The sequence below is a fragment of the Rana temporaria genome, chromosome 1 (genome assembly GCF_905171775.1).
Source record: "Rana temporaria chromosome 1, aRanTem1.1, whole genome shotgun sequence".
In the NCBI taxonomy this organism is placed as follows: domain Eukaryota; kingdom Metazoa; phylum Chordata; class Amphibia; order Anura; family Ranidae; genus Rana; species Rana temporaria.
The window spans coordinates 415215403-415232927 of NC_053489.1; the positions used below are offsets into that span (position 1 = coordinate 415215403).

General features: G+C 43.8%; 1 protein-coding gene across 1 annotated transcript; it reads left to right on the top strand.

The window, feature by feature from the left end:
- The first annotated feature begins 1104 nt into the window (after positions 1–1104).
- On the top strand, positions 1105–3754 carry LOC120931410 (transcription factor SOX-3-like). The gene has a single exon (XM_040342825.1). The coding sequence runs from the start codon at positions 1105–1107 to the stop codon at positions 3244–3246; it is 2142 nt and encodes a 713-aa protein (XP_040198759.1). The 3' UTR covers positions 3247–3754.
- The last annotated feature ends 13771 nt before the right edge of the window (positions 3755–17525 follow it).

The window sequence follows — 17525 nt, forward strand, 5'->3', positions numbered from 1 at the left end:
CACCAATTGAGTTTAATTACCACCTTAATCCGCCTCAGAACCTGTGTAATTCCTATGTGTTCAGGTTTAAAGGGATGATACGGCAACCCTATGTGAAAGTGCCCTAGCGTTAACATTCTATTATTCAGCAGAGTATGGCAATTGTATGCTGGTCTTTCCAATATAAAGGAAAAGAGGCATTCATATGCCCTTGCCCTAGTTTGTTGAAGCAGTTTGATATTTTTGTATGTTTTGTAACCTTTTATTTCTCTAGGGAATGTTTATGGTTGTTATGGGCATAGGCGTGCGCACAGGGTGTGCCAGGTGTGCCTAGGCACACCCTAATCGCCCTGTGTGGTGCAGATTGGACCGAAATATACTGCGTCAAACGTGCACTAACGCACAGAAAAATGCAGCATTAAATGGCACATAACACACTGAAATATACAACGTTAAACATGCACTAATGCACAGAAATATACTGCGTTAAGCATGCACTAATGCACAGAAATATACTGCGTTAAGCGTGCACTAATGCACAGAAATATGCTGCATTAAACGTGCAGTATCGCACTGGAATATACTGCGTTAAACGTGTAGTAATGCACAGAAACATACTTTGTTAAACGTGCAGTAATGCACGGAAATAGACCCCTGATATTTCACCAAAGCTCCCTAATGGGGCTCCTAAAATAAAAAAATTGATTAAAAATAAAAACTACTGACACCTTCCACCGCCCTACTGACACTGTCCACTGCTCTGCTGACACCATTAGTATACTGTATATGCGCATGCAAATATGTTTGATCTTTGGGGTGCACACCCTAATGCAATAGGCTGTGCACACCTATGGTTATGGGTAATTGCTCTACTTTACCATGTATTCTTTGCACATGTTTTTTTGTAAACTATTCACAGTGATATACAGTATGTCAAGTAAAAGGGTTAATAAGCCTTTGCAATGGTTGATGTTAGCTGGGCCGTCCGACCTTGTGATTATTGGCTGATTGGATCCAATTAATATACAATCAAGCAGAGATCTAGATTGCTTTTAACCAGAGAAACAGGAAGGTGTTAGTGTTTGTCATATGTTTCTGAGAGGTTGCTGCTACAAGCTGCACAAAATGTATACACTGGTGGAAACTAGCATCAAGAACCCTGTGCAGAAACCTAGCACACACACTGGGGAAGGTGTGCCTTCAGGGGTGACAAGCAATACTCCCAACCCAGAAAAGTTTGTAAGCAATGCTCCCAACCCAGAAAGGATGCACAGCATGGCTCCCAACCCAGAAAGGATGCACAGCATGGCTCCCAACCCAGAAAGGATGCACAGCATGGCTCCCAACCCAGAAAGAATGCACAGCACTGCTCCCAACCCAGAAAGGATGCACAGCACTGCTCCCAACCCAGAAAGGATGCACAGCACTGCTCCCAACCCAGAAAGGATGCACAGCAATGTTCCCAACCCAGAAATGATGCACAACACTGCTCCCAACTCAGAAATGATGCACAGCAATGCTCCCAGCCTAGAAAGGATGCACAGCAATGCTCCCAACCTAGAAATGATGCACAGCAATGCTCCCAACCCAGAAAGGATGCACAGCACTGCTCCCAACCTAGAAAGGATGCACAGCACTGCTCCCAACCTAGAAAGGATGCACAGCACTGCTCCCAAACCAGAGAGGATGCACAGCACTGCTCCCAACTCAGAAATGATGCACAGCACTGCTCCCAACCTAGAAAGGATGCACAGCAATGTTCCCAACCCAGAAAGGATGCACAGCACGGCTCCCAACCCAAAAAGGATGCACAGCAATGCTCCCAACCTAGAAAGGATTCACAGCACTGTTCCTAAACTAAAAAGGGTGACCACCAGCTCTGCTCCTCAACCGGAAAGGGTGACCACCAGCTCTGCTCCTCAACCGGAAAGGGTGACCACCAGCTCTGCTCCTCAACCGGAAAGGGTGACCACCAGCTCTGCTCCTCAACCGGAAAGGGTGACCACCAGCTCTGCTCCTCAACCGGAAAGGGTGACCACCAGCTCTGCTCCTCAACCGGAAAGGGTGACCACCAGCTCTGCTCCTCAACCGGAAAGGGTGACCACCAGCTCTGCTCCTCAACCGGAAAGGGTGACCACCAGCTCTGCTCCTCAACCGGAAAGGGTGACCACCAGCACTGCTCCTCAACCGGAAAGGGTGACCACCAGCACTGCTCCTCAACCGGAAAGGGTGACAAGTATGACTCCTAAACCAGAAAGGGTGACAAGCACTGCTTCTTCGCCAAGCCAACCCAAAATAAAGAGGCCTATGAATGCTTTTATGTTGTGGTCAAAGCAAGAGAGAAAAAGGATACATGAAGCATTTCCCAAGTTGCATAATTCTCAGATCAGCAAACGGCTGGGAACAGACTGGAAACTTCTTACTGACGCCCAAAGGAGACCCTTTATCCTTGAATCAAAAAGACTGTGCGCAGAACACATTTCCGAATTTCCGGATTATAAATTCACCCCAAGGAGAAAGCCAAAGAAACTACAGCAAAAAGACCAGGATTCCCTGCCTGGTGATAATTCAGCTGCGGGTATTAATCCCATGGTGGGTTCTAACGGAGTTGGTCAGCGGGCAGACCATTCTGCCGGCGTTGGTCAGCGGGCAGACCATTCTGCCGGCGTTGGTCAGCGGGCAGACCATTCTGCCGGCGTTGGTCAGCGGGCAGACCATTCTGCCGGCGTTGGTCAGCGGGCAGACCATTCTGCCGGCGTTGGTCAGCGGGCAGACCATTCTGCCGGCGTTGGTCAGCGGGCAGACCATTCTGCCCCTATGAATGGATGGCCGACAGGTCCATATGTTTTTAGGCAGGAGCAGCTTGGCTACATGCAACATCCTGGTATTAACCATCCCCTATTTCAGCAAATGCAAAGGTTTGCTATTAATGGCTTCCATTATGGTCCCATGTTGGCTCCTACTCAGACTTTTAGGGGTTTAGCTCCCATATATAGCATACTAGCACCCTACACTCAGCAGGCTTCTGGTACCATGAGCTTTGGCTCTACAGCACCAAGGACTGAATCTGATTCTAGCTCTTCTCCGGTCTCCCCACACCCTCAACATATTTACTCAGCAGATATGAGGGATGCAACACGCATGTATTTGCCTCTAAATCGAAATGTCAGTGACCCATCTTCCGTATCAAACCGGCTACAGAATGTTCCTCAGCACTACCAAAATACCGGCACTGGAAGGAATGGGATGCATAATACAAACCTATAAAATCTGTATGATGTGCAGTGGCAAAGACTTTTTTGCTTGATTTTTAAAACCTATGGAGGATGCATTTTTTTATTTTTGTTTTCTAGAATGATTACTGGACACCTTTTTTGTGTTCTGGAATTTTTAAACATACCATTTTGTACAGTGGCATTATTTTACAGTTACTGCTTTTTTATGTATTGTACACATTTTGCACTTTTTTTTTGCCAAAACCTAATTTGTAACTACCTCACCCAATACTAATGCTGTCCTGTGTAGTAAAGGATTTTTTTTTTTTCACACATTTTTGACCTACACACATCAATAAATTGACTAGATTTAATCTTCTTACTTTGTAGGCTGCTTTTTCATTATAATGCATGAATAAACCTTTCATGTTGCTATCAAGTCAATCACAACTGAGGTGTGTGTCCCCCCTACTCAAAGTAAAAACGGATGATTAATCAGTCAGTGCAATGTGTAATGACGCACAAAATGCTGCAGCCAGTTAATTAATGGACTGATGAGTAAATTGATAAGTGAGGCTGTCCATACACCATACAATTTTTTCCTATTCAATTTCCTTTAGATTTACCTTCAACTGTGTAGTACAAGGGCCTGCCTGCATACACATTGAAAGGGTTTAGGTCTGCCCTCACATGGTTTTGGTAAATCTAAAGGAAAGTTGAATGAGAAAATTGTATAGTGTATGGCCAGCCTTATTGCACTAAGCACAAGTCCTGTTTGACTTGCTATTTTTCCCCAAAGCATTCCTCCCATGTCTTGTGGTTTCAAGGTGATCTCATGTATTACATAATGTACTAGTAATGTGCCTTACCACTCGGGTTTGTTGAAAGGCGCTTTATTTGTTTTGCTCTCCTTCATAAAATAATTATGTAGGTTACCATTACTGAATGTCTCAAAGCTAGCTGCCTGGTTGACAATTACTTTTATACATTTAGAGTATATGTGTGTGTTGTGTTTTTTTTTTTTTTTATATATATATTTTGCAATCTGACGGTACCAACCCTCTCCTGATGCCTAGACATTTGTTTTAGGACAATGAAGTGAACACATTAAGACCCCATACACATTATGCAACTTTTCTGATTTAATTTAGATTAGAGCAAGGGCCTGCCTGATTGCATACAAATTGAAACTCTTAACTTCTTGAGGCCCGCGCTATAGCCGAATGATGGCTACAGTGCGGACCTGAATATCCAACTGGACGTCAATTGACGTCCGCTCCTTTGGGCGTTCCCCGCGCGCGCTCCAGAGCGTGCAGCGGGGAAACTCTGTGTTGGCCGTGTCCCTTGCACAGCCGATTACAGATCACCGCGAACGGCCAATCAAAGTGGCCGTTTGCGATGCGATCTGTGCCGCCAATGAGAGATGATCTCATATGTAAACATATGAGATCATCTCTCATTCCCGGCTCACACAGAGACAGCGTCCTGTCTCTGGAGAGGAGACCGATCTGTGTCTCTTGTACATAGGGACACAGATCGGTCACCTCCCCCAGTCACCCCCTTCACCTACAGTTAGAACACTATGCAGGGAATACATTTAATCCCTTCCTCACCCCCTTCAATGCCAGTCACATTTATACAGTAATTAGTGCATATTTATAGCTCTGATCGCAGTAAAAATGTGAATGGCGCCAAAAATGTGTCAAAAGTGTCCGATGTGTCCGCCATAACGTCGCAGTCCCAATAAAAATCGCAGATCGCCGCGATTTCTAGTAAAAAAAAAAAATAATCTGTCCCCTATTTTGTAGGCGCTATAACTTTTGCGCTTATTGTGATTTTTTTTTTCTATTTTTTTTTTACCAAAAATATGTAGAAGAATACGTTTCGGCCTTAACTGAGAACATTTATTTTTTTTTTTTAATTAGCATATTTATTATAGCAACAAGTAAAAAATATTGTATTTTTTTTTCAAAATTGTCGCTCTTTTTTGTTTATAGCGCAAAAAATAAAAACCGCACAGGCGATCAAATACCACCAAAAGAAAGCTCTACTTGTGGGGGGGAAAAGGACGTAAATTTTGTTTGGGAGCCACGTTGCACGACTGCGCAATTGTCAGTTAAAGCGACGCAGTGCCGGAAGCTGAAATTTCACCTGGGCAGGAGGGGGGTATAAGTGCCCAGTAAGCAAGTGGTTAAGGTCTGACCTCCATTATATGGTTTTGGTAAATCTGAAGGAAATCTAATAGTGTGTATGGGTGTCCTGGAACTGGTTGCTTGTGATTTGTTGCATCAGACAGAGCTTAATGTCGCAAGTGTTTTTTGGTTCATTTTAGTTGTAGCTGGAGGATGTTGGGTCAGCCCTTGGCTTGACCATGTGCCTTAAAGCGGAGGTTCACCCTCAAAATGAACTTTTTAGCTAACCTATCTCCAGCCTTAATAAAGGCTTGTAGCGTTGTCTTTTTTTTTTTTTTTAAATGTGTACACTTACCTGTCTTCAGCCTCACTTGCGGGTCTTCTTCCTTGCGGGGAGTGGGCGTGTCGCTCCTTTTTCTTGACGGGGAGCTCTGCGCAATGTCTCCTGGGAGTGAGTGTTGTTCCTCCCTGGAGACGATTGACGTGCGGGTAAAGCATCGCCTTCCGAAAATACCCGATGGGGACTCGGCTCTTTCCGTCGCGATACTGCGTCTGCCATGTAGAGCTGACTGCGCAGGCGCCGTAAAGTGCCGAGTCCCCCTCAGATATTTTCGGAAGGCGATGATGCGCTTTACCCGCACGTCAATCATCTATGCCTCGTCTTAGGAATGCCTACTCCCCGGGGGAGCGAGAACCCGGAAGCCCGGTGAAAACAACCATGAGACTGTAAGTACAGCGGATAAAAAAAATCCAGCATACTGTAGATGTCAGCAGTATGCTGGATGTAACGGTCTATTGATGTTCTAGGGTGCACCCCCACTTTAAGTATACTTAAAGGGGTTGTAAAGGTTTTTTTTTTTTTTATTTCCAAAGGTTCCTTTAAGCTAGTGCATTGTTGGTTCACTTGCCTTTTTTTCTTTGATTTCCCGTCTAAAAAAATAATTCTTTGTCAGAATTTCTCACGTCCGGTTTCTCCTCAGTAAGCTTGCCCCCATCATCCATGGGGGTTAGTCAGCCAGAAAAGCTTACTGAGGAGGAACAGGAAGTGAGAAATTCAGAAAAAGAAAACCAATGGGAAAAAAAAAAACATTTAGAAAGGTAATCCAAAGGAAAAGGTAAGTGATCCAACAATGCACTAGCTTAAAGGAACCTATTTTAGAAAATAAAAAAACTGACTTTTACAACCCCTTTAAAAAATAAGTTCAAATTTTTAGAAAAAAAAAATTGCACATTTTATTTAAAGGGAAAAAAATTGTCTTTTTCCGCAAAGGATGTCAGGGCTTGTAGTTCATTCACACAGATGTGTGAATGAATGGCATGCCCATGTAGGTGGAGCAGTGATTCAAAAAGTGACGGCTAGTATGTGAGCTTCTCCCTGTACTGCTGGCACAGGGAGGGCGGGCAGCCGCTGCATCATTGAGAACGTGTTGCATGTTCCACCCCAAAAACGTGTGGCACATGTAACATGTCTCCAAAGGTAAACTTATTCTGTAAAGGATAAGTTCACTTTAAAGAAAAAAAAGCGAGAAATTAGCGCGTGTGTGTGTTTGTTTGTAGGAGCCTGTAAAGCATTGCACCCATGATCAGCAGATTGTGGGTGGCATGCAGAATTCCAACACACAAGGTGTAAGCTGTATGCGCTCTGGCAGTCTATTAAGAACTACAAGCCGACAGCCGCAAAGACTGTCGGTACTTGTAGTTTTTACATTCACAAAACTCTGTGAATGAATGACGCGGGTGGCCATTTTTTTTTTTTTATTACTGTGAGCGGACCTGCGGGAAACCTTCCACCCCCCTCTTTTGATCACCTATGCAGTTTTTTAATTTTTTTTGCGCTTTTAGCCTAAGTTCACACTGGGCTGCGAGAGTGATGCTGTGCGTGTTCAGCTGAACGCGCACTATTTCACTCCCGCTGTCAGTCCCGATTTTGGCCGCAATTTCAGAGAAATCTGTGCAGGTTTCTGCATAGATGTCAATGTAAATGTGTGCCAAAATCGCAAAAAGTATTACAGAAACGACTTTTTGAAATCGGTGCAGCGCCATTGCTGAAAAATGCCACCGATTTGACATGTCAAAACACAACAGTGTGAACCAGGGCTTAACAAAAGACATATCCAAAAACGAACAATTTAGGCCAATATGTATTCTGCTACATATTTCTTGTAAAAAAAATAAAATCCCAAGAAGTCTATATTTGTGCAAAAGTTATAGCATCTACAAACTATGGGATGGATTTTTAAAATGCGTTTTAATTTTACGGACACCCCTATTTCTGCACATATATCGCACTACGAACTGTTAGTTCGGACATGAATTGGATCACATGGGTGTGTACACCCATGTGATCTGATTTTGGTGCGGACCAAAAAAAGAGTCCTGTGCAAGTTTGGTCCGAATGTGATATCTTTATGGCTGAAATCACATGTGATTTTTATACTGCAGTGCAAATCATATATGATCTTGCAGCGTGCAGTAGTGTGAACCTCCACTTAATCTTCCAATGGGGACGCCAGTTCTAGTGACATTGGGGTACCAAGGGATTCCCTATATTTTTTTTTTTTGGTATGTGACGGGAAGCAACGTGAAATCTCCCCAATGGGCCACAGATGGCAAAAAAAACTGACGGATTATAACCTTCCTTTACGTGATTAAAATAAAATGCAAGTTTTTGCCTATAGTTCTACTTTAATGTCTAAAAATAAATAAAGGAGACGGACTTCTCATAGATGATTTGCATATCAATTTTTTTAAAACTTAAACTAGATATTTTCACTCATCCTGCTTTGCACAGAACGGCTTCATACATCAGTTGGGGGTCCCCTATTGGCACGGTCCGCTCTTCCTTTTTGGCTTTTGCCCTCTTAGCAAGGCACTTGCTATGAGGGCGCACTCACAAGCCAGGCTGTGTGCATCCACAGCAATGCATTAAGGCTGTTAAGACCCACTTTAAGAGCATGTGTACACATGGGGTCTTGCGCATCAAGAGCTCTTTAATAGTGTCTCTAAAACAAAAAGTTCAGCCTTTGTCCTTTAATAATCCAGCATCTATAAAAATTGAAACCTCCAATTTGAAGTGAACTAACCCCTTTAAGGTGGTTGTGTGAGGGCTAGTTCTAGGTGTTCTATAGCAGTGTTTCTTGACCTTTTTCCAGTCAGAGCGCTCTTTAAACATTTTCAGTCTTGAAGCACCCCAGTTAAGGCTTGAGTCACATTACTCTGTGTTGGGGAATGCGTGCAAAATTGCCTGTTTTTTCAGCATACACTGTTCTTTAGCAGATGCACAGGGTGCCAATCCTTAATGATGACCCCATGCACTAGCAAATGCAATGCATTTTTGGTGTGGCACAACTTGAACAAGGATCTGGAATCTAGAACTGGTTCACACCTGAATGCAATGTGGTAAAATTGCGCTCTGTCTGCGTTTCCCTGCACTGCCTTTGTGATCTGCATGCAGGTGCCAATGCATGTTATCGGGTGCAACTGCAGTGTGTTTTGAAGGCACCAACTTGCATGGTATCGCAGTACCATGCAGTTTGGTGTGACACCTTTTTAAAAGTAGTGCATGTACTGATTTCTCAGTGTTCCAGTGCAATTTTTTGCCCATTTAAATGAATAGGCTGCAAAATTACACTAGACGTTCCCCTCTAACTTCTGCACTTAAATGATCCCATTCTGTTCACCTTTGGACCGCAATCCCCCTGCTTATCTCTGCACCCAATAACCCTTCTGCTCCCTTCTGTACCCCAAAAACCCCTGTTGGCACACCTATGTACCCCAAAACCCACTGTTGGCACACCTATGTACCCTGCTCTCTGCAAGCCAACCCCCATCCTCTACGCCCTGCTTTCCTCTCACCACAGCTTCAGGGCAGGACTGTTCTATTAAAATCCACACTGCTGTGGGTGGTGCTGGGTACTGTCCTGTGGAGGAAACTGCAAGCTCAGGATTCGTCTCCCCCTGCCACTAGGGTGACCACATTTCCAAAATCAGCTTGTGGTGTAACAAATCACAGCACAGTGATTGGACACAAGAGGCGGGATTAACGATTTCTCCAATCGCAAGCAGGGGGCAGGGACTGTGCTCCTCCAGGCTTTCCAGGCCAGAAAAAGTACTTATAAAGTAAAGCAGTGATGTGGCGGCCTTTTTTGGGGGCATTAGTTTGGCTTGGAGGGAGGCTGTGTCAGTTTCATTCCGGGACACTGTATTGTCCTGGAATGAAGATGCCCGGGACAGACCTGCAAAATGCGGGAGTGTCCCGGGCAATCCGGGACACGTGGTCACCCTACCTGCCACTGCTTTTCACTGCACTGAGTTGCTGATGTTCAGCAGATCTGACAGCCTTTTTCAACCAGGATGCTGCAGCACAATGATTGTGAAAGGCTGCTCTATAGTTTGGGGGATATTGGTAAATCTGCTGAAATAATAAGGCGCTATCTATAGCAACTGTCCAGAAGGAATGGATATTTGTTGCAAAGGAAACTAAAATATTATTTGGTTTACTTTTTGGAAATGTCTGTTGGGTGCAATTGGTAATGATGTCAAGCAATTGAAATGGGCTGACTGGCATTTTTTGGCCCAGGGGGCAAGTACAACCAGAGGCTCATGGTGCATGGATATGGCTCCCACTCTTCTCTTCCCAACCCCCACCTCCCCAGAAAGCACCTCATGCGTGCCTCACAGGTCATGCTGTGGCACGATCTGTCTGACAGATCGGTGTACTGGGCCGCTGCTGGTATCATATGATTGCTGTATCACGTTACAAATGTACACAAAGGATGGCAACCATCCATTCATTGTGTACTATTGTGTTGATCTGTGATTGGTCACATGGTACAGACAGGACCAATCACAATAAACGCAGAATTTGATTAAAAAAATAATTTGATGCTTAGAACAGTGAAATTTACTGGTATAAGCAATATTAACCACTTCAGACCCAGGAGGATTTACCCCCTTCCTGACCAAGCCATTTTTTGCGATTTTCTTTTGGTGGTATTTGATCACCGCTGCAGTTTTGAAAACAATATTGTTTACTTTTTGCTATAAGAAATATCCCAATAAAAAAACAAAAAAAAACTAATTTCTTCACCAGTTTAGGTTGATATTCTTCTACATATTTTTGGTTAAAAAAAAGGGATGTTTTTCCTCTTTTGTTGCTATTTGTTTTTGATCTGGGGCTGAGGGTGGGTAATATTTGGAAAGGGTGCAGAGGTAAAGAAGAAAAAAGAACTCACACTGAATTAATGAGCTGTTCAAGAGGTAATGTACATTTAGATGGAAATATTAAGGATGGTATAATAAGACACTGTAAGACTGTGATGAATTGTAACATGAATTCTATGAAAAATAAAGAATTTATTAAAAAAAATTGCAATAAGTCTATATTGATTGGTTTGCGCAAAAGGTATATCATCTTCAAAATAGGGGATAGATTTATGGCATTTTTATTATTTATAATTTTTTTTACTAGTATTGGTGGTAGTCTGCTTTCTTCTTTTTCTTTTTCTTTTTCTTTTTCTCGGCAGACAGGTCGGACACTTGACACATTTTTGGGACCATTGACATTATACAGCAATCAGTGCTATTAAAATGCACTAACTACTGTTAAAATGTCACTGGCAGGGAAGGGGGTTAACACTAGGAGCAATGAAGGGGTTAAATGTGTTTCCTCACTGTGGGGGGGATGGGACTGACTTGGTGAGGAGACCGATCGTTGTTCCTATATACTAGGAGCACACGATCTGTCACAAATACCTGTTTTCGCTCTGTAAGGAGCGGTTGCGGGTGCCAGGCGGACATCGCGGCCGTCGGGCACGCGCATCGACCCCTTAGGGACATGTTGGGCACGCGCCCCTACACTCAAATCGCTCGCCGTACAGCTACATCGATTTGTGCAGGAGTACAGTACTATTCTGCTCATTGCCAGCGGGCAGTCGGCAAGTGGTTATTATGTAAAACAAAAAAAAAACCTCATCACCTAGGTAGTAAAAAAAAAAAAAGGTAATTAAACAAAAAAAATATATAAACATTTTTTACCAGACAGAAAGGATTTACTCCCTAATGACCAGGCTATTTTTTGCGATACTGCACTGCGTTTTTTTAACTGAAAATTGCGCGGCCACGCGACACTGTACCCAAATAAAAGTGATGTCCTTTTTTTCACCCACAAATAGAGCTTTTTTTGGTCATATTTGATCACCTCTGTGGTTTTTATTTTGAAAAAAATATTTTTTTTTATTTTCTGCTATAATATATATCTAAAAAAAAGCCTTCATAAATTTAGGCCAATATGTAGTCTTCTGCATATTTTTGGTAAAAAAAAACAATCAAAAATAAAGTATATATTGATTGGTTTGCGCAAAAGTAACATCGCCTACAAATTATGGGATTTTTTTCAGCGATTTTTAGTGGGACTGCAACATTGCGGTGGATAACTGACCACAAGTGACACTTTTTGGGGACTAGTGACACAAATACAGTGATCAGTGCAAAACAAATTACTCCTATAAATGACACTGGCAGGGAAGGGGTTAACTGTATTCCAGCAGTGTATTTTCTAACTGTGTGGGCTGGTGGACTGACTGGGACAACACAGCGATCGGTGTTCCTGATTACTAGGAACAGACAATCTTCTCACCTGTCAGAACAGGAATCTGCCTTGTGGGTCTGCAGGACCCACGCACACGCGCCCACAGCATCTCAAGCACAAAATGGGTACAGGTACATTGTTTTGCACAATAGAGCCACCCTGCTGCAGTATATATGTGGTGGGCGGTCTCTAAGTGGTTTAAAAAACGTTTGTTTTTGTTTTTTTACATACTGTCACTAGTCAGTATCCCCGATCACTGCCACATCAGTTACAGTGGAACCTCGGATTGCGAGAAACGCGGTTAACGAGAGTTTCGCAATACGAGCACTGTATTTAAAGAAAAACCTGACTCGGTTTGCGAGTGTTGTCTCGCAAAACCAGCAGGATTCGAGCCAAAGCGGTGTGCAATACCATGTTTAGCGTGAGGTGGGGGTGCCGGAGCCAAGCAGAGCCAAACGGCACCGATTTGGAGCCTGTCGGAAATGCTGGGAAACCTGGGGAAATACTTATTTTCAGACGTTTTCTGAGTTCACCTGAGGTGTCCTCGGCCCTTTCCGAGTGTTTATGAGGCTCTCCGGCGCCCCCCGCCTCTGGCCACATGCGGTATTGCATGCCATTGAAGTCAATGCGGAACAAATTCATTTTGTTTCCATTGACTTCAATGGGGAAACTCACTTTAATATGCGAGTACTTTGAATTACGAGCATTCTCCTGGAAAGGATTATGCTCATAATCCAAGGTTCCACTGCATATGATGGTGCTGTACTGCACTGGGTGAACTGAAAGTGCCAAGCATGGCGCTCGCTGTTTACCTTTTTTGACGCCTAGTAGAGCCTAACGCCCCCTGCCGCTGTAATTTAGGCCCCCGGTGCCCAAGAAGGCACCAGGCGCCTGAATAGATTCATGCAATGCATGAATCTCTCTATTGAATAGAACCGCCTCTCTGCCAATCGGGTGCTCGTGTCTGTTACCCGTCACCTGATAGGCATCCAATCACAACACCTGTCATTTTGGCCAATCAGGCGTCCGATCATACGAGAGTAATCGAACATATTCGCCGGCACACCATGGATCGTGCAATTACATCCAAAAAAAAATTATTGTAGAAAAATCACATCACAAAGGTGCAACTTTTCGGGGTCACGCAGGACCCCTTCTTCAGGCATGTGATAAAGTGTACCAGTGCAGCAGCAAAAAATATATACAATGATTCATACGAGAGGACAGGAGTAGAGGACGGGAGAAAACATTGAGGACATCACTCGCCACCCGGTGCCCCACCGAGACAGTGTAAGTGTAGGGTAGACAGTGGACGGGGAGCAACAGTGGGAGCATTTGGGGCACATTGGCAGCGTTTGGGCACAGTGGTAGCGTTTGGGCACAGTGGTGGAATTTGATGGTACAGTGGCTGCATTTGATGGCACAGTGGCTGCGTTTGATGAGCACAGTGGTGGCATTTGATGGCACAGTGGCTGCATTTGAATAAAACTGTCTTCCTTCAGAGAGATTTCTATTAACAAAACTTCCCGGGGATCCCGAAAAAGCAAGGGCTCTCCCACTGTTACGGTCTCAAAGAAAAGCGAAAGGGTTTCTACTCACACATTTTTGTGATCAAAAAACCTTCCGGGAAGTTACGACTAATATTAAATCTAAAACCCCTGAGTCAAGCAATAAAGTACAAGAAATTCCACATGGAATCTGTATTCTCAGTCAAGAACATTCTTCAACCGTTAACCTTCCTGGCAACCATGAATCTCAGGGATACCTATATCCACATTCCCATACAAGAAAATTCCCAGAGATACCGGAAGTTGGCAGTGGAGATGGAGGGAAAGGGGTATAATTTCAAAAGCAGGGCTATTCCTTTTGGGCTATCATCGTCACAAAGGATATTTACCAAAGTCCTAGCAGAAGCCCTGGCCTCTCTGAGGTTGAAGAAAATGACCATAGTGCCTTACCTAGACGACCTGCTCTTCGCGGCACTGTCGGAAGTACAGCTGGTAAAAGACCTGGCAGAATCCCAACTATGGCTGAAGTCTTTAGGATGGATTTTAAACATCGAAAAAATCCAACCTGTGTCCTACTCAGAACATACGGTTTCTGTGATATCTGCTTAAAGCGGAGTTCCGGCCACAATTTCACTTTTTAAATGTAAATACCCCTGTAATACACAAGCTTAATGTATTCTAGTAAAGTTAGTCTGTAAACTAAGGTCTGTTTTGTTAGGTTGTTACAGCATTTAGACACTTTATAAAATAGAAATTGACTGGGGCCATCTTAAGTGTGGGCATCATGAAGCCAGACTGTATGACTTCCTGGATTTCAGCCTTGCAGATCTCGCACATGCTCAGTGCTGCACAAGCAGTGTAATAGGCTTCAGATCAGGTTTCAGCACTTGTACTGTCCAAGTCACATGATTCTTCGAGACTGGGGAGTGCACAGACTCCTGGAAAGTTACACCCACTACATTCCCAGGAGTCTGTGCGGTGTAGGTTAGGAAGCTTAAGCACCTAGGTGCAGGAAGTGGGAAGATTAACTATTCTGCCTAGCAACAACACTTTGAAGGCATCTAAAAAAAAAAAAAAAAAATTCTTAAAGAACTAATGACATTTTTTTTAAACTACTGATGTAATGTTATATTTATGGATGGAACTCCACTTTAACTCCACAGTGCATAAAACGTTCCTACTGGAAGAGAAAGTTCAAGACCTTACAAGGAGAATGTGTTCTATACAGAACAACCTCCCAATATCTATCCGAGAGATGATTTTGGTTCTGGGTCTGAGGACCTCAATACCTGTGGTTCAATGGGCCAAGTATCATCTAAGGCCTCCACAAACCTTTCAACTAAAAGATCAACAAGAAGATCTAGAACAGTCTTTTTTTTATAACAAGAGAAAAGACAGAACCGTCTTAAGCCTCGTACACACGATCGGACTTCAAACAAACGTTTCCTTGTTTTTTTTTTGTCCGAAGGGAGTTGGCTGGGCACACGCTCTGACTTTTTCGGCAACAAACACGAACGTAGTGACAACTCTATCTTTCACCCAGCCTCACACCTTTTTTTGCGATTTTTAATTGCACCAGGATGTGCCCTATCTTTTATGATCTCCTTGTGCTTTATTCTATCATTTACTTTATGTAAATCATACTCATTGCTAGAAAGTACAATTGTCAATCGCATAGGGTTGTAAGCGTGAATCTTTCATTTTAGTAATTACATTACATTTCAGCAACACTTTGGGGTCTTTTTAAAACAAAATTAGATTTGCAAATGTCATATAATTCGTGCAAGTATAACTAATAATACCTAAAATGTTTGTAGTATATGTGTAATAATTTATTTGTTGCTGGGCAAATGTAATATTCCCTAACATTCAATCCAGAGAGAAAACTAACATTCAGCTATGGAAGTTAGAGAACTTACACCAGGGGTGCCCAACCTTTTGAAGAGTGAGGGCCACTTAAGCAACTTGGTAACCAGTCAGGGGCCACAATGAGCAGAGCGGGCACATGACAGGTCACGGCTACTCTATAGGCCTTCTGATCCACCCTGATGGAAGGGGACAAATTCCCTTCTGTTTTTCGGATTGGAGCTAGGCGGGCGTAAACAGACATCTGTCGCTCTATAGAGGTGAATTGAGGGTCCCATTTGATCAGGCTGGTCGTGTGAAAAGGGCCTAAAGGCCCGTACACACGGTCGGACTTTTTGCCAACAAACTTCAAAATCTGCAAGTTTTCAATTTTGTCCGATCGTGTGTACGCTCCATCGGACCAACTTTTTCGGGTTTTATCGGACAAAAAGTTCGGTCTGCAAACGGACAAACTTTTCGGCAACAAAAGTCCGATGGTGCCTAGTCCGACTGTGTGTACAGCAAGCCATCGGACTTTTGTACAAAGTGCAAATACACATGCTCAGAACCAATGTTAAAATCAACCAACAATAGCAGAAGTTAACCAAAGGGTGGCGGTAAAGAGCAGAAAATAGCAGAAAAAACATGTGATGTTGGGAAAGTTTTAGAAAAGTTTGCAGAAAAGTCCGAGCGTTTGTATGCTATGGGTGTGACCGGACAACTCCCTTCGGACAAAAATCCAAGGGAAAGTTTGTTGGATGTCCGATCGTGTGTACGAGGCTTTAGACTGCTTTCACACTGATGTGCTGCGGTTTACCCACACTGCGGGTGCAGCGTAGTGCATCTGTGTCTATCCTGCGGGTTAGCTTAACTTTGCCATAAACCCCGCCTGTGGCAAAAGCCAGAGCTGTAGAGGAAGCATTGGCTTATGGGGCTCTGCTCCGCAGCCACTTTCTTCCTCTACCACCAGCTTCAATCACAACACTGATGCTGTGGTATGGCGGGTCGGCAACCTGCGATCTGGACTTGCCAACCCGCCATTCCAGAGCAGGAGGTCGCGGGCCACATCAGAGGGCTCCGCGGGCCACTGGTTGGCCACCCCTGACTTACACCCATAGAGGAAAAAAGCCTAACGCTATAGTCTAAGAACATTCAACCAACAGGGGAAACCTCAGCACTGTGTACAGTCTATGGAGACTTCTATGTAAACGGCTGGTCAAATGAGTGTTTGGTCGAACGCAGCTCCAGCTCAGTGGCGGCTGGTGGGTTCACCTTTTGGGGGGCAACAAACAACACCCTCACCACGGCAGGAGTGAGACAGCATCCCCCGCCAGGCGGTGCAGTGTCCTCTCCTGGAGTGCGGGCAGCAGCGGCTCCGGTGTCCGTTCCTCATGATTCCTCTGCTGTGTATCTCCTTTTCCACCAAAACAATAGGAATCTAGTAGGATCGCCTGCCGCTTTGGCCAAACCGGAAACATGTTTCACGACCTGCCTCCTGAGTGACGGGGAGGAACTTTAGTGTGAAAATAACTAAAATTAATTTACTATCGTCACACAACTGGGTGGGCTCGGAGCGTAATGCTCTGCGCTCCGAAGCCACCCTTATTTGAAGGGTCTGGCTCTAATCAGGTCCTTTATAAAAAAAATACCTACCCCTCATTGGAATCCATGCCCTAATATGAAGATCAGGGGGCTAGACGCATTGATGGGAGAGGTGGCGCCAGTGAGCCCACTATGGACGGGCCACCACTGCTCCAGCTGCAGGATGAAGTGAAAAGGGAAATATTAGGCAGTGGTATGTGACAGCTTGCAGCTCAGAGCTCCTGGTTGTTGGGAAGCCTGCACCTGCCAGTTATTATACAGCAAAAACTATTTTTTTCTAAACAGTCGTGTTATTGAAATTATCACACCGAATCATATGTATAATTTACACTTTATTTTGTATACAACTTGCAAATTCATTATAAAAATTGCTAGTAAAAACAAAGTAAACTGTACACATTTAAGCAAGGAAAATTGTTGTTAAATGCAAAAACGGCAGCATATATATTTAATTTCTGTTTGTCGATTTCTGTTTAAAGTATTTTTGCTGTCTGTGTCTCTGTTGGAGAGATTCACTTTCTCTAATTGCCCTGATCCCCAATGTTACTGAGAATGTGTACAATGATGTTGCTGGCTGTGATTAGTCAATTTGATCACATGGTACAGACAGGGCCAATCACAGCCCATTTATACCATGAGATTAGCTTTGACCAAT